At 44.1% G+C, this 27,355-nt stretch overlaps 1 protein-coding gene across 2 annotated transcripts in view; it reads right to left on the bottom strand.

Annotated features, from left to right (window-relative positions):
* The window catches only part of DHX40 (DEAH-box helicase 40), a 30,648-nt gene extending 6,402 nt beyond the window's left edge, over window positions 1–24,246 (bottom strand). The window contains exons 1-15 of one of the 2 annotated variants that reach the window (XM_066635088.1): window positions 24,065–24,246; window positions 23,204–23,349; window positions 21,309–21,428; window positions 17,791–18,021; window positions 16,012–16,078; window positions 14,971–15,102; window positions 12,830–12,929; window positions 11,172–11,258; window positions 9,038–9,220; window positions 7,249–7,329; window positions 6,683–6,840; window positions 3,421–3,535; window positions 2,788–2,896; window positions 1,308–1,402; window positions 1,131–1,200 (exon numbers count right to left, since the gene is read on the bottom strand). In XM_066635088.1, coding sequence (XP_066491185.1) covers window positions 1,131–1,200; window positions 1,308–1,402; window positions 2,788–2,896; window positions 3,421–3,535; window positions 6,683–6,840; window positions 7,249–7,329; window positions 9,038–9,220; window positions 11,172–11,258; window positions 12,830–12,929; window positions 14,971–15,102; window positions 16,012–16,078; window positions 17,791–18,021; window positions 21,309–21,428; window positions 23,204–23,349; window positions 24,065–24,242 — 1,872 coding nt within the window. In that variant the 5' untranslated portion in view covers window positions 24,243–24,246. The remainder of the gene's footprint in view (window positions 1–1,130; window positions 1,201–1,307; window positions 1,403–2,787; window positions 2,897–3,420; window positions 3,536–6,682; window positions 6,841–7,248; window positions 7,330–9,037; window positions 9,221–11,171; window positions 11,259–12,829; window positions 12,930–14,970; window positions 15,103–16,011; window positions 16,079–17,790; window positions 18,022–21,308; window positions 21,429–23,203; window positions 23,350–24,064) is intronic. The other variant, XM_066635089.1, reaches the window with a different exon arrangement.
* Window positions 24,247–27,355: the final 3,109 nt, after the last annotated feature.

Below are 27,355 nucleotides of genomic sequence, written 5' to 3'. Positions count from 1 at the left end.
ACAGCCCAAGTCTTACTGAACACAATGGGCTTACTTCAGAATAAAATAAACATCATTTTCAAACACCTCTATCTATGACTGATCTTTTCATTGAGGGACTGCCATAAGCTACTGAGGAATCTGCAGGTTTCCCCAGAACATAGTTTGAGAACCGCAATTCTAAGCTAGAATGGCGGGGGGGGGGGGGGAAGAATCAGAATTCTATGTAAGCCAATTGTACAGCAAGAAAAACTGGGATTCTGCAACATACAAAAACTTGCAATTTAAAAGTCAGACACCTAGTTTTTACCACCCAAGTCTCAGGGCCAAATTGGATGTTATGTTAATAATGCAAGTCAGAAACTTGATCCATCTTGCTTAGTATTGTCTCTACACTGTTAGTGACTCTCCTGGGTTTCAGACAGAGGTCTGTTGTAGTTCACATTGGAAATGAGGTCTGACCCCGAGACCTCTACACAAAAAGCAGATGCTTTAGCACTGAGCTACAGCTCCTTCCCAAAGCAAAGCCCTGATGTGCTCCTTTTTACAATGCTCAATTGCAGTCATGGAGGTGGGAAGCAGGGCAGTAACCCAGATGGAGGGAGGAGGTTTTCACCTCTGCTAACTGGACACAGAGGAACTTTTAAAAGTGGTGCTCCTCATGTATTTAGCAGGTAGAAAGGAACAGTCCCTCTTAATTACAGCATAGCAGTTTTTCTAGTGGCTGTTGCTTCATCTTTTTTCTTTTTTTTAATTTGTGAGACCATTATAAAAACATTTGTTTCTTTATTCTGCTCTGTTAACCACAGTGTGAACTTTCTTTTGTCTGGAAGCAGTATACAGGGTGACCCAAAAGTAGGTGGACAGTAGGTGGAATAAATGTTATCATTACTGTCCACCTACTTTTGGGTCACCCTGTATATTCTTAAAAATATTTTTTTCTAGATTGCAAGCCTGTTGGGGCAGGGACCTTTCCTCTTGTTCTCTGTAAAGTAGGTACATGGATGGCACTGTATAAATATCAGTAACAAATTATATTGGCTGAGAAGTCAGGAGTGCAAAGAGTCTACTCAACTAACTTCTTCTGTCTCTACCAAAAAGAACAAACCACTGAACCCTCCAACAATTATTAACAGAAAAAGGGATCTTACAGCCGACGAAGGGTGAATGTAAACCATGCTGCCATGCCCATCCATTGTGCAGAAGGAGTTGCCTATGGATCTAAAAATAAAGACAGGTGTAAGAGGAGACTTTTTAAGACTACTCAAAGCCCCACCAAAAATCTCTGCTACCTTTTGGTACAGTTTCCCCTGTGATACTTTTTTTACCTTCTTGCAATGTTGGCAAAATAGCCTGCACAAAGACATCTCCTTAGAATCTCACTTCTGGAACCATCAAAATGCTCTCTTGGGAAGTCTGGCAGCTAGAGCAATAAGTCACAGATTAATAGATTATTTTTTATTAAATAATGTTTGGGCAAGAGTCATCAAGGAGAGAATTACTTCGCTGGATCACACCAAAATGTCCTTCTAGAATTCTCTCCCCAGTAGTGCCTCTGGGAAGCACCAAAGCAGGCATCAAGGTAATGGCAGTCTCCTGCATGTCCCAGTACTGAGTTCCAGTACTGAGTACATACATGTATACTGCCTCTCTACATGAAGGTTCCAACGCATCCTCGGCATCACCTGGCAGGACAAAGTTCCAAACACAGTCCTGGAACGTGTTGGAATCCCTAGCATGTATGCACTGCTGAAACAGACGCCTGCGTTGGCTCGGTCATGTCGTGTGAATGGATGATGGCCGGATCCCAAAGGATCTCCTCTATGGAGAACTCGTGCAAGGAAAGCGCCCTACAGGTAGACCACAGCTGCGATACAAGGACATCTGCAAGAGGGATCTGAAGGCCTTAGGAGTGGACCTCAACAGGTGGGAAACCTTGGCCTCTGAGCAGCCCGCTTGGAGGCAGGCTGGGCAGCATGGCCTTTCCCAGTTTGAAGAGACACTGGCCAACAGTCTGAGGCAAAGAAGGAAGGCCCATAGCCAGGGAGACAGACCAGGGACAGACTGCACTTGCTCCCAGTGTGGAAGGGATTGTCACTCCCAAATCGGCCTTTTCAGCCACACTAGACGCTGTTCCAGAACCACCATTCAGAGCGCGATACCATAGTCTTTCGAGACTGAAGGTTGCCAACTACTACATGAAGGTTCCAAATGGACCTTTTTCTCCAAGGCAAATGGCAGCAGTGGAACCCCTGATCCAAATCAGGAATGTAGCAGGAGCAGAGAGTAAAGCTCCATTCACTCTGTGCCACGGTTTCAGTCCTACTGCTATTTATGGAATAGAAAACAAGCTCTCCTGCTCATGTAAGTAATTTAAGCTCATGTAAGTAATGTAAGCTCATGTAAGTAATTTACTGTTTGACCTTAAGAATCTCAGCTAGCTCTCCTTAGTTTCCATTTTCTTTCTTTAAAAAACTAAGTTCCTAACCCTCATGGTTACAGAGGCACCACAGGAAGTGCATGAAGAATGCATGTAATATTTCATAAGCCAGAAGGGTGCCTGAATAAGAGCTCCACTGATTCAGGAGCAGGGCTTTAAGATTGTGCTCATTCCCATGACCTGCAGATTAAGAACAAATGAATTCTAACAATAAAACACTGCAGAATGGGCTTCTTTACATAGAAGTTAAAGTTACCTTGGTGCAAGATTTGGTACTCTTACAGCCCCAGCTCGGAACACACTCCGATATGGAATAAAGGTAAAACAAACAACACCCTCAGGTTCATGCAGAGTGAAAGTCGACTCACCTGTTTAAGCCTACTGGTGATTTCCCGAAGCTGACCTTCCACACTAAATGCCAGTTTCAATGCTCTCCAGTGGACCCAATTTTCCCGACACCAAGATGAAGGAGACTTGCTGGGCAAGAGCAGGGAAGAGATAACACAATTTGTTATCAAGGGATAAGAGCAATTTGTAACAAAATTACAAAAAAGTATTTTAAAAAACCAACAAAAAGCAGTCTGTCTCTTACTGTGTGTACCCTTATACCAAGATAACCCCAGGGGCCCCTGTGGCTCAACTTCTCAACTGTGCACACACCTTGATTAAGATGCCACCTCCCTTGTTGCCCCTTGTTCCCTGCCACTGCCTGCCCCCAGCTGCCCATTTCTGATAAGGAACAGGGCAGAAGGGGAATCAAGCTGGAAATTGGTGGGCCTTCAAAGTTAAGAGGGCTATCTGCAGCTGAGACCCTGAAGGGCAGCAGGAAGGAAGTCAGCAGCTTCCTGCCCTGGAAAACTACCACAGCAGTACAGAGCAAGACATCTGGGTCCCACTGCCAGAGTCCCTAATTAGAGAGATGCTAGTGTCTTGCAGCATTAAGCACTCCTAATGGCAGTGTTCATACTCCACTCATTTTCCAGCCAGTCCAGTCCGGGTACCTTGATTTGCACTGTTCAAAGATGTTCAGGAGAGTTGCAAAGTCATTGCATCCTCCTGCTTGCAAGGACAGCTCCTGATGCCGGAGCTCAGCTTCTTGCTGTCTCTGAGGGTCTCCTGAAGAAATACAAAGCTGAGAGTCAGTTTATTAAAAAAAAAAAAGATTTTCCTTGTTCATTCTAAATATTTGTATCCCACCTTTCTAGTTTCTAAAAAGGTGATGACACAAGGTGATGAACAAACAGATTTTAAACTGCAATTAAAAATAAAGGGAACACATGAGCAGCAAATAAATATCAAGGATTACAAAAATTACGATTAAAAAAAGAATGTACCCACAATGCCAGCCAAAAACCTGAAGGAAGAAGTCTTCAGGAGGTGCCAGAATGTTACCTGAAAGGGGATCATATGGACCTCTTGAGGCAGAGTGTTCCAAAGGGTCAGTACCACAACTGAAAAAGCCTAGTCATATCACCCATGGTTTGTTGGTGCTAGACTCTCAGCTTCACTTCTACCAACTACAAACTGGTTAACAATCACCCTTGCAAGAAGAGTTAATAAGGAAAGGTTTGCAAATCCTCTGATCGCAAGCGGCCAACTTACAACAATGGTGGCATAAGTGAGACAGGTAACAAGGGTTTGTGGCTAGAGGGCCTGTAACCAAGCTATGGTATAATTGGAAGCCTGCAGTCAATGGCAAAACACTTGTTTGTAGGCAAATAGTTCCTTCCAGGTTCAATTCCTGACATCTCCAGGTAGGGCTGGGAAAGGTCCTAACTGAAATCCTGGAGAGCCACTGACAGTCAGTGCAGGCCAGAGGCCTTCAACCTCTCCCAGGTGAGTCCTGCTGGCATTCTGCTTTGAGACTCAGGCCTGCACAGTTAAACATTAATCAGAACCACAGTTCCTAGAGGAGGTAAATCCTGCCTTAGACTTTGGTTCTGGAGAGGATGCGTGGGCTTAGCCACCTCTCATCTTCTTGGACCCCCTCAACCGCTTGCATGTCCATCTGCTCTCCCATGAGCAGCACTTCCTCTGTTCTCTGACCCACCTCACTTCCTTTCTCTTTGCTTTTCAGAAAAGAAACAGAACATTAGAAACTCCCAAAATGGCTCCATGAACTTCCAAGACCTATGGAATGATGGGACTCTAGTCAAGGTGCCAGTTTTAATAATAACTTTTAAATTGAAGAGAGCAGAACAAAAGAGCAAACTTGCCTGCTTGAGCCCCTAACAAATTAAAAATAATATTCTGAGACGGGGGAGATTGAGGTGATGTGATGCATACTAAAAAAATCTATCCTCCTTCCACCATACAGCAATACTGCAAGAGGAAGAGGCATCTTTTTCCATTTCATGCTCCCCAGACCTACCCCCCGTGCCATATAGCACTAAAATGTTCAGGCTGGTAAACAGCCCCAAACCCGACCCTCTATTTCTAAACAGCACAGCTGCAAATGGGCTGAAAAGAACGTGGGGGGGAAGTGCCCCCTCTCCTTTTCCATCTCCTAATACATTGTTGTGCAACTGAGCAGCACACCAAGGGGCCTATTCCAGGCTGGCTGAAGCTGTGAACTACTTGTAGGGATTGGGACCAAGGGGTAACGTTTTGTTCCACTGGTTATCCTTTATCACCAATATCAAAAGGAACGTGTGGCCTTTTGCTGCTGAGCTCCAAAGGCCAAAGTTAATGTGTTACAGAGATAACCCAGACACTACCGACAAAGGTGGGGAGGGAGCTGTTGGCAAAGAACCTTTGCCCTCTTCCTGCGCAAGCGTCTCTCCCTGTCCCAGACTCTTCAGATTTAGCACCAGTAAAATGGGCTGTACTTTGCTTCTCTAGGTCAAACTCTACGTTCAGCCCATCACTGATGAGTTAACACAGGAAATGGACCAGATGTGTCACTTTAATTTAAAAAAAACAAAACAAAAAAACAGATGCAAGTAGGCCCAAACTTGGGGGCTCAGGTTGAACACTTCCCCCTGCAACATTTTTCCACTGAAAATTCTCTCTTCAAGCAGCTGACAGCAGCCAATTAAATTTTAACATCAAACTCCTCAGGGTAAGGATCAATTCTCTTATTCTCTGTACAGCAACGTGCACATTTATGGTGTGTCATAAAAAACAAAATAAATAATTCCCCATTCTAAGCTAGGTTTGTGTAAACTGTAATGACTGCATATTTTTCACCTGTTTGTCCCTTCCTTAAATTTCTTTCCCTTTTCTCCACAGTCTTCCTTGTATCTGTTTCTAGACTGTCCAAGGCAGAGACCTGTTGTAAATTTGCCATGCACACTGACAGCACTATATATACGCAGTAGATTTACATTTTAAAATAACCTACCAGAGCATAGAATTCAACTTCTCTTGATGCAGAACATAGCTTACCTTGGTTCATCATTTTTATTTTCAAATAGTACACTAAGGGCCCAATCCTAAGCCAGGGCAGTGCCAGTGGCTGGCATGCTGCCCTGGCAACCACCGTCATGCAAGTGCCATAAGGCAGGTTGCCGCCAGTGGTAAGCCCTCCACACTGGGAGGACACATCACAGGAGCTCCGGCCAGTAAGTGTTCCTGTCAGACAGCAGTGAGTCTTATTGTGGCAAGGGGAGGATGCAACTGGATGGAGGGAGGGTGGACTAAGGGGAGCATCAAGCCCAGGAGGGGGGTGGGGATGGCAGTAGAGTATGCCACTGAATCCTATGCCCCCTCCCAAGCCTGAAAGCAGAACATGGTTCTGCGCCTCCTTGGTTCTGCATTCATGCTCTGTGCTGAACACAGAGATTGACACAGGGGAAAGGAACAACCATTCCCTTACTCTTAGGAGACTGTGGCAGCTGCACCGGCCCCACAGGACACAGCAACTGCCATTTTGGCACCGCTATATTACTGGGGCATAGGATTGGGCTGCCTGACCTCTTCCTTGAAAGCAACACTCTTACCCGGAAAGGATCATCACATGGGGAAGGATTTGCATCTTGGATTCTGCTGAGGGCTTGTACCTTGAAGCTGGTAGGAAGAGCTCTCCCTATCACTCCATCCTCTTGGCCAGTGTGGTGCAATTGTTAGAATGCTGAACTAGGACCAGGGAGACTTGAGTTCAAATTCCCACTTAGCCAATGAAGCTCACTGGGGCCAATCATAATCTCCCAGCCTAAACGACCTCAAAAGACTGTTGCGAGTATGAACAAATATGCTGCCCTGGGCTCTTTGAAAAAAAGGGCAGGGTACAAACTTGAACAACAGCAACAATAAAAATAATACCAGGTCGAATGAAGACTTTTTCCACCGATAACATGGCCGCTATTGGGAGCAGTAAGTCTTCACAGTTCAAGGAAGCGGATTTTATGACGGCACAAGTCAGGTTTGGAGGGAGTGGAAACTGCACCATGAACTCGCCCAGTCTGGTCACATAACCTCTCCTAAGTTTTGTGAGGAGAAAAACACATCAAACAACAAAAACAGCCACTGCCTTTTCCACTGGTGATTAATCTGGAAGACCCTGTGATTTTCTTTAGGCCAAACAGGAAGCACCTTGGCACTTGGAGAAACCTTGGAGATTCCTCTTGTCAAAAAAGCAACACCCAAACAGCAGCGAAAGAGGAGGGACCTCCAAACCAGTGCATTACTAGGTATTTTGAGATAAATTTGAAAAGTCTAATGCATTTTGGCAAAAAGCCTTTTTGGAGACACTAAATAACTCATCAAGATGCTCTGAAAGGTTTCTTACAAGTCTTTGCATATATTCTTTATAGAAGTATTTTGTCTGTATGCATTTCCTATCTAGTCTTTTTCATGTCCTTAAGAGCACTCACACCTCCTTAATTTACCTGTCAATAGCACCGCATTGATACAACTGCTTGAGGGCCTCTAAAATGCGCCTTTCTTCAGGGCGGTCCAAATATGAAAACCTAAATGGGGAGGAAAAAAACACAATCATGTCATCATGGATAATACAATACCCCATACAGGTAACCTACAGTCAACCCAAGGTCATCTGTGACAATTGGGACAGAGGACTGTTTCAGAAATATAGGCAGGCCTAACTTAAAATTATCTTTGCTGCCATGAGGACTAGCCACATTACTTTCTTAAAATGAAAGTTGGGGTTCTGTTGAACCAGAGATGCAAAAGGATAAGTTCTCTGGTCAATTAAGGAAGCCAAACAAAAGGTGCTATGCCAAATGTTATAGCCATCAGGAAACTTAACATGTCTGGACAAATATCCAGGGGATGTATGTATCTTAACATAGGCTCTTTTTTCAGAGGCTCCTGTTCTTTTGCTATTAGGAACATAGGAAGTTAACTTTTGCTGAGCCAGATAAGGTCCACCTAGCTCAATACTGGCACCACTGGCTGGCAGCATCACTCCAAGGCTTCAGGCTTTCTCAACCCTACCAGAGACTAACCTGGAACCCTCTACATGCCTAGTAGCTGTTGTATGACTGAACTGTGGCCCTTATTCCTCCAAATGACAGTGCACCTAGTCAGAGGTGCATGCATATGCCTTCATTAGAAATATTTTAATAGCGAATGATTGTATCAGCAAGACTGCAAGCCATTTAAAATACAAGTCATTTTGGGGCCTGCTCAACTTGCATCTGACCTAAAAGTTGCAAAATTCCAGGCTTACATTCTATCCTAACCTTTTTTTACTCAGAAATAAAGCCCTATAACATCCAAGTCACTTATTTCTTAGCAAGTATGCTTAGAACAGAGGCTCTCAAACTTTTTAGCATGAGAATCTTGTCAGGACCCACCTGAAGTGATGTCACAGCAGGTAGTGACATAATCAACCAGGAAAATTTTTAACACCCCATACAAAATCAAATCAATTAAGTAAGCAGCTGTTACCCTGCACATGCCCGATCTCATCTGATCTCAGAAGCTAAGCAGGCTCAGGCCTGGTTAGTACTTGGATGGGAGACTGCCTGAGAATACTGGGTGCTGTAGGCTTATACCATAGTCTTTCGAGACTGAAGGTTGCCAACCATAAGTAAGTAAGCAAATTATGTATTTACTCTCCTAACCAGTTGCTGATCTGTTTTTAAAAAAATACCTGAACAATCCAAAGACTGCAGTCCTTTCCACACTGACCTGAGAATAAGTCCCATTGACAATCATTGTTAAAAGCATATACATAGTAGCCTGTTAAAAGTACAGGTCTGCAGCATTTCTCCAAATGCAGTCACATATTATGGTAGCACCAGGTCTATATATTAAAAATAAAATACGCATTGAAATGAATGGGAACCCACCTGAAATTGGTGTGTGACCCACCTAGTCAGTCCTGACCCACAGTATGAGAAACACTGATATATGTACATAAACATGTGCTCCAGAGCAGTACCAAAACAGTGCTGGACAGCCTAATCCTGACTGGGACTGCTGCATGGGGGGGGAGGTTAATCCTTTCCTATTGTACCATTTCCTGTGACAAACCTTCCCCAAAGGTTGCTAATTGGTCCATTTGCCCCGCTGCATGTTCTCCATGAATGCCAGCAGTTGAATGCCAGCAACTCCATGAATGCCAGCAGCAGTCGCCAACAGATGGCTGCAGCTTACGACTGCCAATCTTGACCCCTGCTCACCCCTCAGTCTGCACACAAGACTGGTTACCTTATGACATCGTGTATAGCAAGGCACTTCAAGGTAAGGATCACAGAGGTCAAACTGGTCCGTCTAATCTCTGGGACCATGTGGTCAGGCATACACTGCTCCCAGAATTCCTTGCTATACACCCGGTAGCATATCCCAGAGGCCGTTCTGCCAGCTCGGCCTGCCCGTTGCAATGCTTCGCTCCTGAAGAGAGAGGGAGAGAAACACAGACACATGTAAATAAAGAGACCTAGATTTATTTAAATTTGTAGTCTATCAACAAACTGAAAGCTCTGGCCAGATGATGATAATGTGAAACTAATATATTTTAAACAACAAAAACTATTTTTTAAAAACCCTCCTTTTTTGGTAACTAGGTTTAGCAGGACTTGCTTGTCCTCAGGCCTTAGCCTGGAATGTAAGCTCATCTGAGGATGTTCCCAGATGCTCCTGTAAATGGATGGGCAGGACTTGCTTTTTATCCAGTTATTCAAAGTGGGTTGCCTACCCTGCCAACAGCCACTTCCTGCTTCAAGCAGCTGCTGGCAGGGTAAGCAACCTACTTTTGATAACCAAGCAAAAAGGAGGGCCAGCCCATCCATGAGGCCAACTGAAACTGCTGCCTCAGGCTGCAGACAGGTGGCACCCATCTCTGTCCACCTGCTTGCCTCCACTGCTCCTCCTCCTCCTTCCACTCCTTGCATTGGAAGAGAAGGGCAGAGAGGAAGAGAATATGTGGAGGGGAGCAGAGTGATCAGCTAGGACACTGGAGAGGGCAAGGTGCAAAGGCTCGCACATTGCTAGGTAATGGAGGGGGCCATATTTGACATGCTGCCACAGGACGACTTGGGCTGGCCCTGGCAAACAGGTATCTATTAGGTGTTGGTTCATTTACACAGAGCAGCTAGAGAGCGACTGTCCCTATTCATTCCAGAACAGCATCTCTTCCATTGGCTGTTTGCCACTGCAAACTGTGAGCAGAGAGCTCCTTTATTAGACTGTGAGCTCCTTAGGGCAGAGAATGATTCTCTCTTTTTAACATGTAAACCACTTTTGGAATTTTTTTATTAAAACACAGTAAATAAATCATCTTTCACTAAGTTTTATTGCACAATGGGTTGTGTCCTGATGAAGGTTTCTGCTGTTGGGAGCTCACTCTGCAAAGGGAAACATGCCCCATGAATGGAAGGAGCATTTGGCTTCTTTCTGACCTTTCTGTCTATGAGTAGATCACTGCTTCTGTTCACAGAGGAAGCTTTCATTTGCAGAGTGAGCTCCCAACAGCATAGGTGCTAATTAGATGCCACCCAAAATATTGCTCCATCTGAGACACTGGCCCCAACAACAGATGGAGGAATAGGGGACTTGTCGGGGTGGGGGGGAAGGATTGGATCTCTCCCCACAACCTGTCAAACTAGGTGAGCTAGCAAATAAAATCACGGCTATTTATGGCACTGAGAGAGCTCTTTATTACTGTTATTATGTGCAGCAAAACTAGCACTTCAGATACAAGAATGAGAAAAGGCATGAAGTGCTACTGTGCAGGGCAAATCCTGTACCCTCATCTCTTGAGAAGGGAGGACCTAAAAGTCTGCTGATGCATAAACACCCAATATGTCAATTACTGTCTCCTATGCAGGTGAGGTGGAGGCCCATTCCAACAAGGAGTTTGGAAATAGGAAGGGGAAAAAGAGACAATACTGTGCTTGTCCTTTCCAAATGCTTTATTTAATCTGATATTTTAGGTGGGTGGCATCCCCTTGATTCCTATGGGAGGGAAAAAAAGAGCCACTGTGGGGGGAAGAGAATGATGAGATAGAGCAAAGAAGACAGGAAAGAAAGGAGAAAGTGGCATTAGCTCCATAATTATCATTTTAAAACTGATAGAATGCCCTTAGATTCGTAGTCTCTTATAATAAACAAATAATCCATCTGTAATTCAAAACAGGTGGTTCACTAAGCTATGGCTTCTTCCCAAGGAGGATATCTTGCTATGTTATGTAGCCACTTCAAGGGCCCTTCTTTCAGCGGAAGATGCAAGCTATAACTCAACATAAAGAAAGGTTTAAACACCATAACTGGTGACCAAAATTCCTCCTAAACTGTTAATTTCTTCACTAACCACAGGATAATGCAAACACTACTTCAAACTTACTTGGAAATGGGGACCACCTCCAGCATGTCCAAGCCCACTCTTGGGTTATGGTTCAACTGCTTCACAAACCCACTGTCAACCACATACCTGAAGAGGAATACAAATGTGGTTCATGGCATCAAACAGCACAGAGCTCCTATGTTCACAAGGTAACATCAAGTTCCTGAACATGAAGCCACCGGAAGAGGTTTGAGGTATAGCATCATCAGCATACCAATGGTGCCCCAATGCTCACACTCTCTCTTCCCCCCCCCCTCCTCCAGGGAAGCTGTAGAAACCAAGCCTGAGATCAGGGATGAATTGGATGTGGGCTAACCAAGTCAAGCTGAACTCAGACAAAATGGGAGTACTGACTGGCTAGTTTAGTGGTTCACAAATTGTGAGTTGTGGCTCCTCGGGAGCTGTGGAAACCAGCCAGGGGAACACAGAATCATTGTGAAAACCCACTGCACTATACAATTTAGAGCTGTGGCCCCAAACTGGTGGGTTGTGACTCACCAGCCAGGGAAACACTCTGCTCTGGCCCCCTCAGGAGCAGGGGAATGGCAGCATCACTATCCCCAGGATAGCACTGCTGCCTGGGCTGATCGGGAGGGGGATTTATTTACTATCTGTAGTGCCAACATCCAGGGGGTGCAGAGAGGCCCATGGAGCCCTATGCAGGGCTCCCCAAGCCTCTGTAAGTGTAAGAAACATGATTGGAAACCATTTCTGGTTTCCAATCGTGAAACTGGAAGTAGTTTCCAATCACGATTTTTACACTTACAGAGGCATGGGGAGCCCGGCAGAGGGCTCCACATGGCTCCCCACACCCCCTGGATGTTGGCACTGCAGATGGTAAGTTAACAAAAAACCCCAGTCAGCACCAGGAGCAGAGCTATCCTGGGGATTGCATTGCTAGCACCACCCCCCCCCCCCGCCACCAATTTCTTTTCTACAGCTCTTCTACTGTCATGCTTTATTGATCAACTATTCCTTTAGTGGCCATTTGGGGGCTGTGAATTATTAGCAGGTTTCTATTAGCTTCAAGTTGTGTTCAACCTGGTTGTAGCTGCCCTGGGGGATATGCATTCAGGCACAGACTGACAGGGAAAAAATATCTTAATTAAATATAAACACAACGTGAAAGAACATACTGAAGAGGAATGAATTGCATATAAGGCCCAAGCATGGCTAGACAATGATGATGCAGTTCTGTTGCTGAAGTAAACAGATCTGGCCCAGGCCAAGAGTCAGCTCTCAGCACCACCAGGGAACCATCAAGACATGGTGCTCCAGCAGGACTCACTCTTGTTTCATAACTTTGGGTTCCTTCTCCCTGCCACCCAGCACAGAGGATTAGGCCCAGGTGCCATTTGCTGGTGGATATTTTTGTTCCACATTGTCCCTGAGGTAGCACTGTTCCAGAGCATAGTGCATGGGGGTCGGGGGGGAGGATTGCAGCTGTCATGGTAAACCCACATCACAAACCCCAGAAGAGGACCCAGTAGAAAACACTTTGCTAACAGCCCCCTCAAACCTGGAAGCTGCTCTGATCTGGCCTTCATAAGTTAACACAGTCAACCCATTTGGAATCTTGCTCTGCTATATCCAAACATCCAACACTAAATTCTTGAGCCTTCAGTGGCTCTCTCGACCATCATTCACAGAATATTAACCTGATTCCATCCACCGTCAGAGATGTTGCTGCAATGTTGGTAGACACCACACATTTTCTGATGCCGGGAGGAGGAGGGAGAAATATTCTTTTTTGTTGATCTAAATAAGGAAATCAAGAAGGGGCAGGGAAAAAAGTAGCTATTAAGTCAAGTTTTGCTGAAACTCAACACTGAAAATATTACCCACCAGACATTATTGTTTGTGTCTGGTGCCACTAACTGTACATGTTCATGGATTAACATAAAGAGAAAGGAGAGATCCCTGCCCCAAGGATATTGCAATGTAAATGTTCAACAGTGAGAGAGAGAACAGAGGGAGGGGAGGGGAAAGGAGAAGGAAGGGATAACAACTGTATCTGCTCACATTCATCCTTTTTTAAACCTTGACTCTCTCTTCCCTCCCCATCTGTCTCACAATCAAATATTTAAATTATATATCCTCTTAAGGTCCTCTCTCTCTCTCTCTCTCCCTCCTATATAGTTTCAGTTGGAAACAGAGATTGAGGGGTTAAGCTAAAGGTTTCACAGAATTGAGGACATTGGGTTGACATCAAACAGAAAGGTGGCTTCATGTGCATGTTCTAGGAGGGGATTCTAGGTACAAAGGGCAACAAAGAACAAATAGCAGATGTGTTCAAAGAAGCAGGAGACTTTGGAGTGGTTGAAAATGGAGGAACAAGGGCCACTGGCAATGATAACATGGGAACCAAAGGCAGAAAATAGCTGGTGGACAAAACTGCTAAGTGTTTGTGCTGAATGCAGAAGGGATGTTAGTGCTTCCAGGACAAGCACTGTTTTATGCTCTGCCCCCTCTTATCTATTTGCCCAGAGAGACCTTGAAATAGATCTGACAAATTCTCCAAAAAAAATGCTCCTCCTGAAACAGTATCTCAATCTCACATGCACAAAGAGCTGACCTCACATTCCTCTGGATCTTTCTCCCACAACAGCCAACACGCCAAGCAAAAAAATTGTTCTAAGTGCATCGTTATAAATGGACCACGAGCCATTTAGGACGCAGATCGCAGTCTTGGGGTTTGAGAGACAAAACAGATCAATACAGAAAGCCTAGTTGCTACTTAATGAAGGGGTACTGCAGGGCACGTGGGAGGAGAGCCCCAAGGCAATCAATCAGATGCAAGTTTATACAGCAAAAGCAATTTGTCTGCTCCGGTCTCATCATCACAGGCAGCTTCTAGCACAGGGCTTCCCTTTGTCCTCAACATACCCTGGAAGTCTAGCATGACCAATACAAAACAGGGAGCAAATTCACAGTGGCATCACTAGGGGGGTGCAGGCTGCACCAGTGATGCACATGGGGGGGGGCAACACCACTACACACCAAAAAATTTTAAAATATTGGTGTTTTTGAATAATACCATCATGTTATACATCAATGAATGCGTAGTTTCATGGTTAATGCAATGAAACAAACTGCGTTGAAATATCTCTATTCTTTCAAAAGTTATAGCCAAAAAACCAGCAGGGGCAGGGCGATGGGAGGAGATCCACCCAAGGGTGACATGCTGGCCTCATGCAGCAGGTGATGCAAACCCTAGTGACACCACTGCAAATTCATCTTTATATGTCCAGCCCCCTCTCTCAAGTTTGAGAGTTCCCCAGGCACTAGCCATGCACCTTACAACCAATGTGTTGAGGTCTGAACCCAGGAAATCACTCAGGTCCTGTGCACAAGAGGAAATGTAACAAATGCTATGGTGAATAGTCTGTTTGTAGCAAGTAACAAGTAGCAGCTGTTCCCGACTGCTGACTCTGTGCACCTGATCGTAGGCGTGCCTTGTGCATAAAACAAGGCTGCAGACAAACGCTCCTAGAGCTGGGGGGAATAGGAATCAGGATGCCGTATATGTGTGTTGCTGTATGATTGACCAGTGTTGCTGTAAATATCCTTGTACATAATATATCTTGGTGATGGAACCTAACTCTCGTGTCAAGTGCTTCTTTGCCTTCTGAGAGATTGCCTTGGACATCAGCCTCGAGTTTCTGTTGTGCTGCCGTTTGTTTTTTGCTCTGCTGGAGACTCCTACATACACCCTACCACAACACAATGATTTACAAACACACGGGCTAGAAACTTGGATTTTCACAAAGCAATATGCCACTGTGAAAAAAAGACTCACCTGTTGGCATTGACCCATATAAAGGCAGTATGAGTAAGCCTTCAACAGAGCAATCTCGAACATCGAAACGGTAGTCAATAGACTCAGCCTTTTGGAAAAGCAACTCACAAGTTCGTTCAATCTCAGACTGACCTGAAACAAACAAGAGAAGCTGAGTTTAGGGGGGGGGACGACTCCAAAATTGTGAGCTAAAAATGCTTCAGCTGTGACTGGGTTGCACAGCATACTAAAAATATGAAATTAAAATTCTGCACTGAGGCCATCCAAATACTGCAACTTGTATAAATTTTGCAAATGTTACAAACCCAAAGTAAGCATTTAAGACTGTTGTACACCCTGAATCTGTGTGTAACAGCACCACTTGTCCTCACTGCTCCTTTTCATCCAACTCCCTGGAAAGAAAAGGAAGAAGGGGACAAAGAACAGGAAGTGGAGAGAAGGACTACAGCATCCACACTTCCTTCACCATTCTGCCTCCCCCTCTTGTTTTCCATCCCAAGGAGAAGAACGAACAGAGGCTGGTGCATGACTAGGTAAAGGCAGGTAGCATGTGGCATCTTTGCCTAGCCCTACCTCTCAGAAAGGCTTGCAATGCTAAACAACAGGGAGGTTCTGGTCTTTGCCAGTTACAAATTATCTTTATTTTGCCCTGTCCACTGTTTCCCAATGGATAACCAGCTGTCAACAAAGGAGATGTTGCTGTTGGGATAGGATTGGTAAAATCAACCAGGGATTCAGTTATTACAAGAGGTTTAGCCTAAACCTTCAAGAACAGGCAGTAACACAGCATCTATTCTGGACTCCTGACCACAGTGGGCTGCTGTGCAGGATTTATCGAGAAACTGCCTCCGGCTTACGACACAAGAAGGATGTTCAAAGGACAGTGCAGAGGACAACATGTCAATCACAGAGCCGGGGCAGGGGCGGAGAACGGGACCTATCAGTATCCAAGCTGCATTTTTTTTTTTAAACTTCACCATTGAAAGCAGTCCTCCTGCAGAGGATAGCATCAAGCTTTTGAACAAAGGATGAAACTCTCACCAGTCAGAAAAACCAAGATGTCCCCAGCCGAGCCAGTCAGGTGGATGTCCAAGGTCACATTTACAGTCTGAAATGAGCAACGTTAATGGGATTAGGAGCTCAAATTAGATCCTGTTTCACCTAAGACCAATGAAGGCCATTCCCCTTCTCCCTCACGCAAACACGCATATACCCAGGACTTGACTGCAATTATAGAAAGTTGTTTCCTGCCAAGCCAAACCATTCATTCATTGTTGGCTCAGTGTTGTCTACTGAGACCAGCAGGGGCTCTCTGAGATCTCAGGCAAGGAGCAGTCTTTCCCAGTACTGCCTGAAGACAGGGGATCTTCCAGCTGCAAAGCAGGTATTCTCCACTAAGCCTCTCCAAAGAGAAGAGGAGGGCTACCACCAAGCAAAGACTGAAGAATATGGAGAAGTTATCAGAGGCCAGGACGGATAACCCAACGAGAACCTTGAGCAGTTTCTTCCTGTCTACTGTCTTCCTCTTAGATTGAGAACAAAGAGGAAGCATCACCCTTCGCCATTGGAGGCTTCAGGATTTTATACCCTACCTTTGTTCTGTAGCCTGAAGTGCTCTGTACTAGATGATTTCCTGTGAGGTAGGTCTTGTCACCCAGTGATGACACTATGCCATTTCTGCTGGTCTGCCCACCAGCCTTTTATCTGTCCCTATGCAAATACTGCAATGGATGCTGCTGACTACCCGCCTCCCCCCCCTCCCCGCTTTTGGAAGGTCTAGACCAGTGTTTCTCAACCAGTGGTAGAGGTACCACCAGTGGTACTTGAGGTGGTGTCTGATTGTACTCATAAGACCTCTTGACACCTGCTGCCTGGCAGTGACACCAGGAATGCAACACAACAAACAGGTAGGAGGCTCGGCTCGGCAAACAGAGCTTCAAAGCATGCTTTTCACAGCCGACTCATCCATCCTGAGCCTCTTACAGGTGTTTGTCACATCGCATCTGGCCTCCTAACCCAGAAGTAACTGGTAATGATGTCACTGCCAGTTACTTCCAGTGGTATTTCAAATAGGTGGACCATGTGAAGTGGTACAGTGGAGCACAAACACTGAAAAATGCTGGTCTAGACTCTTCCTGGTGACCACTTAGAAGCCCATAAATAGGAAACTACAGCGCTAGGAAGGGGAAGGTATGTCTGTTAATGCCAAAAGTCCACTAAATTCGACTACTTTTATGACAATGCACGTGCACCAAACATATATGACTAGTTTTTAAAGAAGTAGACAACATACATTATTGTGAAGTCTTGTTAAATTATTATTTTTCTTACGTTCTCTTACTTTCCTCCAGTTTCTCCCTCCCTACATTCCAGACCACAGACAACAGAGAGAACAAAAGGCAGGTAGGAGAAAAGTACTCCAGACACCCAAGGTAACATGCTAAATGCTGTCCCCCTTACCTGGTGATGTGCTGGCCTCTGCTCCTCCCACTCCCAGGATTCACTCTAGCCCATCACTCTCCTCTCCTCCACACTTCCTCTTCCACTCTCTCCCCCTCTTCCTTTTTCAAACTAGGGAGTGGGAGGAGGAACAATGGAAGTGAGTGGGCAACAGAGCTGGGCCCTCGCCACCTATCTGCTACCTGAGGCAAATGCCTCAGCTGACCTCTTGGATGGGCCAGTCCTGCAAGAGATAGCTTGCGGTCTCATGATACTTCTGTTTAGCCCACAAGCTTCCAGTTCCCAACCACTGAAGATGAAAGTAAAACAATATCCCCCCTGCAAAAAAAGGCTACATAATCAAACCAAGAAGCAAGGTACCTCTGTAATGTACGCAGAATTGTCAGCATCCCTTGGGCCCACAAAACCACAGAATATCTCCTTGACTGGGTAGTTCCTTCCAGGAATGTCCACTACCAAACAGCGATTGAAGAATGAAGAGAGTTTGTCAGTGTCCAGGGTAGCAGACATCACCACCACCTTCAGGGGTCTCTTTCTGTCTGGGAGTTCCTTCTCCTCGAAGATTCGCTTCAATAAGCCAAACAAGATATCCTGAGAGGAAAAAGGTATCCAAGAGACAGGAGTTGAATTGTGGGTTTCCAGAGATGGAAGAAGATCAACAAGAGTCACTCCTGCTGGAAAGGCAACCAACCACTTAGAAATCTCTCTTCACAAGTCCTTTCCTGAATAGTGGTTTGGATTAAAATCACAATGAGAAGCAGCCAGGCAGATCTTGGGAAAACAGCACTGTACATTTTCTAACACTAGATGGGAGCATTGGCCTACCAGCCAAGAGACTGGGAAGCATTCAAGCAGAAGAAAACCTTTGAAGGGGAGACCCTTTGAGTCAGGAGCCTCTGCAACCTGCACCTCTTGAACCTGATGCCCCCCAGAAGCCAGTCCTACCCACAATGGCAACAGCTTGATCCCAGGGGTTATGAAACAATCTTCTAGGGCAGCAGTTCTCAAACTGTGGGTCTACAGCCACAATTTTTGGTAGTTTGCAAAACTGACAGGGCAGATTAGGCTATGTACATCAAGGGTTAAACAACCTCCTACTGGGGCGGGAGGAGCACTGCTGTTCAACCACCATTATAGTCACAGAGGATAGAGTTGCTGGTAAAGTGTAACTATTTTTTAGGTGGGTCCTAATGCTAATAAGCATGGGAACCACTATTCTAGGGGGAAACACTATCTTCTTCTTCAACCCCGAGTCTAAAATCAAGGAGGGGTTTGTAAATTACATAAAACTCACTTCAGAGCAAGAAAAAGAGGCTTTACTGGGAAAATATTTGAGGGGGAAACACATACACTACAGTCCCCAAACACCACCTATACAAAGCATGGTGGGCAAAATACAATAGCTTGTACTGGCTCTGTAATATACCAGAGTATCTCAAGAATTGCCTCCCCCTTGGCTTTCTCTGTGCATTTGTTTGTTGATGTGAGAAGCTTTGGAGGAGATCTGCCTAGCTTGTTATGGAAATATGAGTGCATAACTCTAACTTTATAAATCTAAAATTTGTTGGATTACAAATTAACCGTCTTGGAATACAATTATTGTTGTGGAGTATTCAGTTTCATTTTCCTGTGGAGAGCTTGTGGAGTGCCTGTGGAGAGCAGCTGGAGACCTGCATTTTTTGTTTTGTTTTACAAAAGTGGCTGATGGTTTACATTCCTTTGATTATCTCCTGGAAAGGAATGCAGTTGACAAAGAAACAAATATAAATAACAGAAATAAGATATGAACAAAAATAAGAACATCAGGGACATCTAGTGGACTAAAAAAGATACTACAGGGACAAGAACAGAACTTGACAAGTGAAATAAGAAGAAAGAAGATCTAAGAAGGAAGAAAAAGGATGACAGGAAAAGGAGCGAAAGGAGCTCTTCTGCCCTGGAGTCCAGCTTGGGAAAATTAACACAAGAGGAACCAAAAGGGAAAGAATGGAAGCAGACAATACAAGATAATATAGAGAAATTAGTGGTGATGGGACAGCAACAAACAAATCAATATCTGCGGGTTCAAGCTAGTTTGGATGCGTTAACTACACAACTAAATGATCTTAGTGTGCAACTTAAAGATGTTATATCCAAATCACATGAGAAAAAAAACAAAGGATTATGGAAAAGTATTGGAAATGGGAAAGCAACACGCAAATCAATATTTACAAATCCAAATTAGCCTGGAAATCTTAATTCAACAGACAAATGAGTCTAATAAGCAACAAACAGGAGAGGATCAACAACAGAGCAAAGAAATGGAAGATCAAAACACTGGAGACAGGACAAAACAAACAACTGGAAGAGACAACGTTATTGGAGATAGCTTGGAAGATAAAGACTCAAAAGTCACCAGACCACAAATGAGAAGAAATACTTGGACTAACTGATGCAGATTGGATTGATCAAGCGAAGGAGATGATTCATCAAGATGTTCATTTAGCAAGAAGGGCAAGTACATTAAACTGTGATCTGTTAAGAGGAATTCATGTGAAATTTATTAGAAAAAAAAAGATGGAAAGTTAAAAGTCTAGAGAAGAGAAGAGATTTGGCAGACCCGTGAATATTTAGGTTGGAGACAAGGGAATAGATAAAAAGACAGTAATGTATTAATTTTGTATGTTAGAAATTAAAGTTTATTAGATGTCAATGAAAATTTATATAAGTTTTATAGGTGATATGTAGTATGTATAAAAAATTTAGTTAGCTTGATATTAATAGATGTTAGAATTTTAGAGGATATTTTTAATGAATTAGAATTAATTTTAGGTGATATTGTTTGGGATGTTTACATTTATGTTTATGTATTTAGTCATGAGGATATATTAATTTTGGATGTTATAGAGAAATGATATATGTAATTATTAGGATATTAAAAGTTGTTAGAATTTAATATGTTCGATATTGGATTATGATATTAATTCTTGTGAGGATTTTATATACTAGATATTGGAAAGACATGAAGATCCCAATGAAAGATGAATTAATAGTGAAAATAATGAATGTGGTGGAAATGGATAGATTTCTAGAGAGCTTGGATCAACAGTGAAACCAATATGAGTAATGAAAATTGTTTTATGCTTGGTTGGAAATAAAGTTGTAGAAGTATAAGATGGGGTATTTAGATGAATATTATATATAATATGTGATATGATAGATAAATGATAAATGATATTAAGAGGCTAACGTAGAAGAGGAACTGGATTAGGAAGTATGTAATGATTTATTAGTTATAGTGATGTATTATATCTTGCACCCTCTAATACTGTGTTTATGTATTGTATTATGTGTTGTGTGTTTGTTATTTTTGTTTTTAGAAAAATTAAAAAAAATTAAGAATTGCCTCCCCCTTGCCCAACATACATTTCCCCCTCCAGTCTTCCTCTGTATTCCCCCCACCAGATATACAACAGGACTGCAAAAGATAGGGCCTTTTGTACTGTGGCACGCAGAACTGGAAGTAGTTTCCCCAAAAGGAATTTGCCTGGCTCCACTGCTGCTTGCATTTTGATGGCCAGCTTTATTCCACTAGGTGTTTCATTAATGTTTTTAATCCAAATTTTGATTGCTGCAGCCACTTAAGTAAATTCTCGTGTAAACTGTTTGAAATTATTTAATATGTGTTTTCCTAGTCACTTAATTTTTTTCTCTAATTAGCTGCCTTGTTTATCTTTATATTTATTTTATGAACATGAAAACATATTTTGCGAACAGGGTAAATGTATCAGAAATTAACAAATGTAAAGGTTCTCTGCCTGGTTTCCTGGAGGCAGTCCCTGTTCGCCACAAGCGACCAAACTAGTGGCTATTTATATCCCTGCAATATCACCACCTACCGTGCTCAGGCTCCGCTCATGAGCTTCATCGAGGATAACAACACTATACTTGGTAAGGTGTGGATCTGCCAATATCTGTCTCAGCAAGCAGCCATCTGTCATATATTTGATTGAAGTATCCTGTGCAGTTTAACACATTACAGCAATTAGGCAGGCATTTTCTTAACGCTGCATAGTTGGTGCCCAGTTTTTCTCTGGGTCAAAACTGGAGGCCCACTTCATTGTCACAGATAAGACAGATCAGCTTCCAGAAAAAATAGGCAGACATTCTTCTTGCAACCTGTATCAAAAGTCTGAGCTCTGATGGATCAGAATAAAATATAGAGAAGTATTTCTCAGCATTTATCCTCCACTGTACCACTTCACATGGTCTACCTGTTCAAAGTACCATCAGAAGTAACTGGAATGACATCATCGCCAGGTACTTCTGGGTTGGAAGGCCAGATGTGACAAGACAAACACCAGTAAGAAGCTCAGGATGGACCGGAGGGCTTTTTCAAGTGCTGAAAAGCATGCTTTGGAGCTCTACCTGCTGAGCTAAACCTTCTACTGCTGTTTATTGTGTCACATTCCTGGTCTTGATGCCAGGCAGGGGTCTCGTGAGTACCACCAGATACCACCTCAAGTACCACTGGTAGTACCTGTATCACTGGTTGAGTAAAACTGATATAGAGCCAATATAGTGTCAAGGTTAGGCCACAGGACCCCAAACTACACCATCTATTCCACATCCAACCAAACACCACATTTTTACTGACCCACTAAGCCCAGGGACATTATCATTATGTGTGCCCAACTCCTCTTCCCCCCACAAACACACCTTCTTCCTACTGGATGAAGTAACTGCTGGGCATAGTTATTTCTGCTGAGAGAGAGAGAGAGAACCCTGCAGTGGCAAATATTTTTCTCCTATTGTGAACATTCTGAAAGTTATGTAAACAAGCACATACAACATTCTACAACTGACCCACTCTGTTGCTCCCATAAGAGAAAGACTAGATGATGTGGCCCAGGCAGCTAGAAGTTTGGGGTTAGAGCAAAGGTTCCCAAAGTGTGTGTGGCAGCGGCGACACAGTACACTCACTGGGGCACCACAGGATGCCCCCAGTGGCCCTTCTTACTGGCTTTCCCAGGTGCTGTCATCTTGGATAGCACAAACTCTCACGTGATCCCAAGATGGCTGTGCCCAGATCTCACAAAATTTGGGCATTGCCATCTTGGATCACATGAGATCTAAGAAGAGATTGTGGGGGTGCTGTGACCCTAGTAAGTCTGGGAACCACTGGGTTAGAGTGTTGGACTAGGAGTGAAGAGTTCCAGATTCAAATCCCTACTCAGTCATAAAGTTTGACCCAGGCTAGCTTCTTGCTCTCAGTCTAACCTATGTCACAGCTTTGATGTGAGGTTACAATAGGGAGGGGAGAAAACTCTGACCACCATACTAAGCTTCTTTGAAGTCTAGAATAGAAGTTAACTACTACTGCCATCAGAGGTTCATCAAGTCCAGCATCCTGTTTTCCCACAGTGGCTAACCAGATGACTGTGGGACGCCCTGAAGCAGAACATGACAGCAACAGACAACCCCTCACTGTTGCTCCCCAGCAGCTGGTATTTTGCCTTTGAAACATGGACAGTCCACACAGCCATCAGGACTAGTGGGAGCTTTTCTCTTGGGACAAAGAGCAACTGCAGGTGCAGGGAAAGATTTGGATCAGGAACATAGTGGAAGCAAAGGGTCAATCCCGCCCCTGTTTCAGTTCTGATCAAGACTGGCTCCCCCACGAGTGCAACTTAAGTTAGAAAAATTAAGCATTCAAGACTAAATTATGCAACAGCCATATCATCTAATTTGGCCCACATGGGACAACTGAACTCTTCATTAGATCAATTCATACCTCTGAGATGCAGTCATCAAAGCGCACCTGATACCCCACAATGCTTCCCAGGGGGCAGTTCATCTCTTCTGCCACCCTCTGAGCCACAGACATGGCAGCCACACGCCGTGGTTGTGTCACTCCAATCATGCCATGCTTGGCAAAACCTGTACAAAGTAACAGTGGCTCTGTTCAAATTTCAAAGGAAAAAATAAAGGCAATGAAGTGATATTCACTTATTTTTAAACTCATTTCATTAGGGAACTTTTTCACATATCACTGGGAGCCAGAGTGGTGTTAGTGCTGAGGGTTCTGGACTAGGACAAGGGTTCAAATCCCTTTCCGATTTCACAGCTTGACCCTTCACAGCTTGACCTGTCTTACAGGGTTGTTGTGAGAATGAAAGATAGATTAAAATTAAATGAATAAATAATATCCAGACAGTTTACAACACATTTGTAGACAGACACACTAAGCTGATGGTCTTGGGTTTATCATCAATGCGCATATTCTCTGTTTTGTTCTTTGCTTGCTGATAACTAGCATTGCTAGCCATACTTGCAGGATAGGATAGGTTACGTTAGATTATAACTGATCATGGTATTATATGCAGAAGCATATAACTTGAAGTGCTAAAATTTAGCACTGTAAATCTACAAACTTGACCTGTGGAAGCACCAGAAAATTACAAAAAACAATGCCTGATGGCTATCAAAAAATTTCTGGCTACGTGAAGGAGGAATTGTATTGCCTTCTATGCCAGATGCTGGAGAACTGCATTTTCTGGATATTAAAGGGTCAGATAACAAAGCTTTTAAATATAACTGCTGCTTTAAGTAATGAGTTTCTTTCCAAGCATCATGAAGAGTGAATTATAATTACCTTCTTCAAATAAGTATTTTGGGAGCTGGGTGGTTTTGCCACTCCCTGTTTCACCAGTTACTATAACAAATGATTTAGCTTGAATAGCCTCAATTAATTTTCTCCGATATCTGTGAATCGGCAAATCTGCAAAGCTCAGATTCTGTTCTCCTTGTGGCAATTTGGATCTTCTCTCCATTTTCGAAAAAGCCGATCTACAAAGAAAGGCGTAAATCAATGCACATGTCTCTTTACTTGGAATAAAAAAATAGATCTCTGCCTCAAGGGGTTTACAATCTAGATACCAAAACAAGTGAGATAACAGAGGGAAGGGAGTGGAAGCCAGGCATTACTTTTGCTGAGAGTCTCTTCTTTTTTGTTGATATTGTTTTTATGTTTTTGAATTTCAGTAGCCTCTCTATAGATTCTGGTGTGGTATTGCTAGTCACCAAATAAATTTTAATCAGACGCAAGTCTTTTCCATGGTGCAGCAATACCACACCAGAATCTATAGAGAGGCCACTGAAATTCAAAAACATAAAAACAATAACAAAAAAGATGAGACTCTCAGCATGAGTAACACCTGGCTTCCAACACTTAAAAACACTAGAATTAAAACCTTGAAGGAAAACCTTGAAGGAAGCAAAGATGAACAGGCAAAGAATGTTGGCATGCCTTTAACAACTGAAAGCAGGATCTGGCAGTTAAACTGGCAGCCAACTAACAGGAGAGAGGATGCAAAGTCTTTGCAACCCCTGAAGATGCTTTCCATTTCAGACTAGATCCCACAATATACTTGAATCCTTAGCTTAAAGACTTGAGAAACATTTCAAATTGTGTTTTAAACTTACCCAGCCAGGAAAGCCTGAGTGTGTTTGTTACATTTACTTACTTAAACACAGAAGTGGAACAAAAACAAAATGCAGCCCTTTGTGTCTCAAGTATTGTCGCATCAAGGACTGGAGTGTGCAGACAACTCCAGTCTGAGAATCAGACTTTCCTCAGAGGACCCAAATCCTTATACCGGTACAGTATTGCAATCCTGCCCCTCACAGGCTAGTCAGAGGAAGGCACTACCCTGTTGAACTTACACCTGCCAAGACACAGCTGTGCAAAACCCAGCAGCCCTGCCAACCAGGTGGATGTTTTAAAGGTGTCAGCCCTACACACGCAGACAGAGGGGGGGAGGGTGCTGCCCCTGTTGAATTTCCACCTGCCCAGACACAGCTGTGCAAAACCCAGCAGCCCTGCCAGGTTTAAAGGTGTCAGCCCTGGCAGCACACACACAGAAGGGTACTGCCCTGTTAAACTTTCACCTGCCAAGGCCAAGACACTCACACTGGGGCAGAGAGAGCACTCCCTACCCAGAGCCCACTCCCTGGCACTTACCCCAAGTGGGCGCGCGGGCGCGCACCTTCTTCAGGTGGAGACCACGTGACAACAACAGCTCCTGAGCGAGACTCTCTCCTCCTCCCTTCTCCAACCCGGAAGGCGAGTGCGGGAGAGGAAAGCTATGCCTCCGCGTGACGTCACCGCCCGCCTTGCCAGAGGCCACGCCCCCGAACATAGTTCTTTCCAACCAGAACGATGCCCTGCAGGGTCTGGATACAGGATGCTCCTTTCATGACCAGTAAGCCCCATTGATTATAATGGGACTGACTCCTGAGTAGACACGCAGACATTCTAAGTCCTACTCAATTCAGTTTAGGCTGCAATCCTGTCCACACTTACCTGGGAGTAAGCCCCATTGTCTATAATGGGACTTACTTTTGAGTAGACATGGGCTCTATGCATATCTACTCAGAAGTATGTCTCATTAAAGTCAATGGGGATTACTCCCAGGAAAGTGTGGATAGGATTGGGCTGTAAGGCTGCAATCCCATCCACACTTACCTGGGAGTAAGCCCCGTTGACTACAGTTACTTTTCCTTTCCCTCAGCTTAAAGAGAGGCACTTTTCAAAGACTCAAAAAACATTTTCTTTTTTAAATTATCATCAATCAGTCCTGGGGGGGCATTGGTGTGAAATACACATGGGGCAAATCCTTCACCCTCAAATGCACTTTGTCCCTTTTGTGTGTTCCCCTCCCCCCAATATTTTTCTGCTGCCACCATCACTGGGTAGTTGCCACATTTAAAATAAAGTACTGGGGTGAAGAAAGATGAGAGACAGAAACTGTGGTTTAAAATGAACCCCAAAAGCAGACATGGGGGAAAAGACACTCCAATTTAAAATCAGTTAAAAGCACTTTTGTAAGCCAAAAAACCTATACAGCAAATAAAACCTGTCTCCACTGATTCCGAATGTTATCTTCCTGTTTTCCTTACAGTAGCTCTTACCCAGTTTATTTCATTTATTTATACAGGTTGTTGGCAACCTTCAGTCTCGGAAGACTATGGTATCGCGCTCTGGATGGTGGTTCTGGAACAGCGTCTAGTGTGGCTGAAAAGGCCAATTCGGGAGTGACAATCTCTTCCACACTGGGAGCAAGTGAAGTGTGTCCCTGGTCTGTCTCCCTGGCTATGGGCCTTCCTTCTTTGCCTCTTTGCCTCAGACTGTTGGCCAAGTGTCTCTTCAAACTGGGAAAGGCCATGCTGCACAGCCTGCCTCCAAGCGGGCCGCTCAGAGGCCAGGGTTTCCCACTTGTTGAGGTCCACTCCTAAGGCCTTCAGATTCCTCTTGCAGATGTCCTTGTATCGCAGCTGTGGTCTACCTGTAGAGCGCTTTCCTTGCATGAGTTCTCCATAGAGGAGATCCTTTGGGATCCGGCCATCATCCATTCTCACAACATGACCAAGCCAATGCAGGCGCCTCTGTTTCAGCAGTGCATACATGCTAGAGATTCCAGCTCGTTCCAGGACTGTGTTGTTTGGAACTTTGTCCTGCCAGGTGATGCCGAGGATGCGTCGGAGGCAGCACATGTGGAATGCGTTCAGTTTTCTCTCCTGTTGTGAGCGAAGCGTCCATGACTCGCTGCAGTACAGAAGTGTACTCAAGACGCAAGCTCTGTAGACCTGGATCTTGGTATGTTCCGTCAGCTTCTTGTTGGACCAGACTCTCTTTGTGAGTCTGGAAAACGTGGTAGCTGCTTTACCGATGCGTTTGTTTAGCTCGGTATCGAGAGAAAGAGTGTCGGAGATCGTTGAGCCAAGGTACACAAAGTCATGGACAACCTCCAGTTCATGCGCAGAGATTGTAATGCAGGGAGGTGAGTCCACATCCTGAACCATGACCTGTGTTTTCTTAAGGCTGATCGTCAGCCTTAATATACCTGATTTATATACAGGTATATAAATATATTTATATACAGGT

The sequence above is a fragment of the Tiliqua scincoides genome, chromosome 8, assembly GCF_035046505.1.
Source record: "Tiliqua scincoides isolate rTilSci1 chromosome 8, rTilSci1.hap2, whole genome shotgun sequence".
NCBI classification, from domain to species: domain Eukaryota; kingdom Metazoa; phylum Chordata; class Lepidosauria; order Squamata; family Scincidae; genus Tiliqua; species Tiliqua scincoides.
This window is presented reverse-complemented; position numbering and strand designations above follow the sequence as displayed.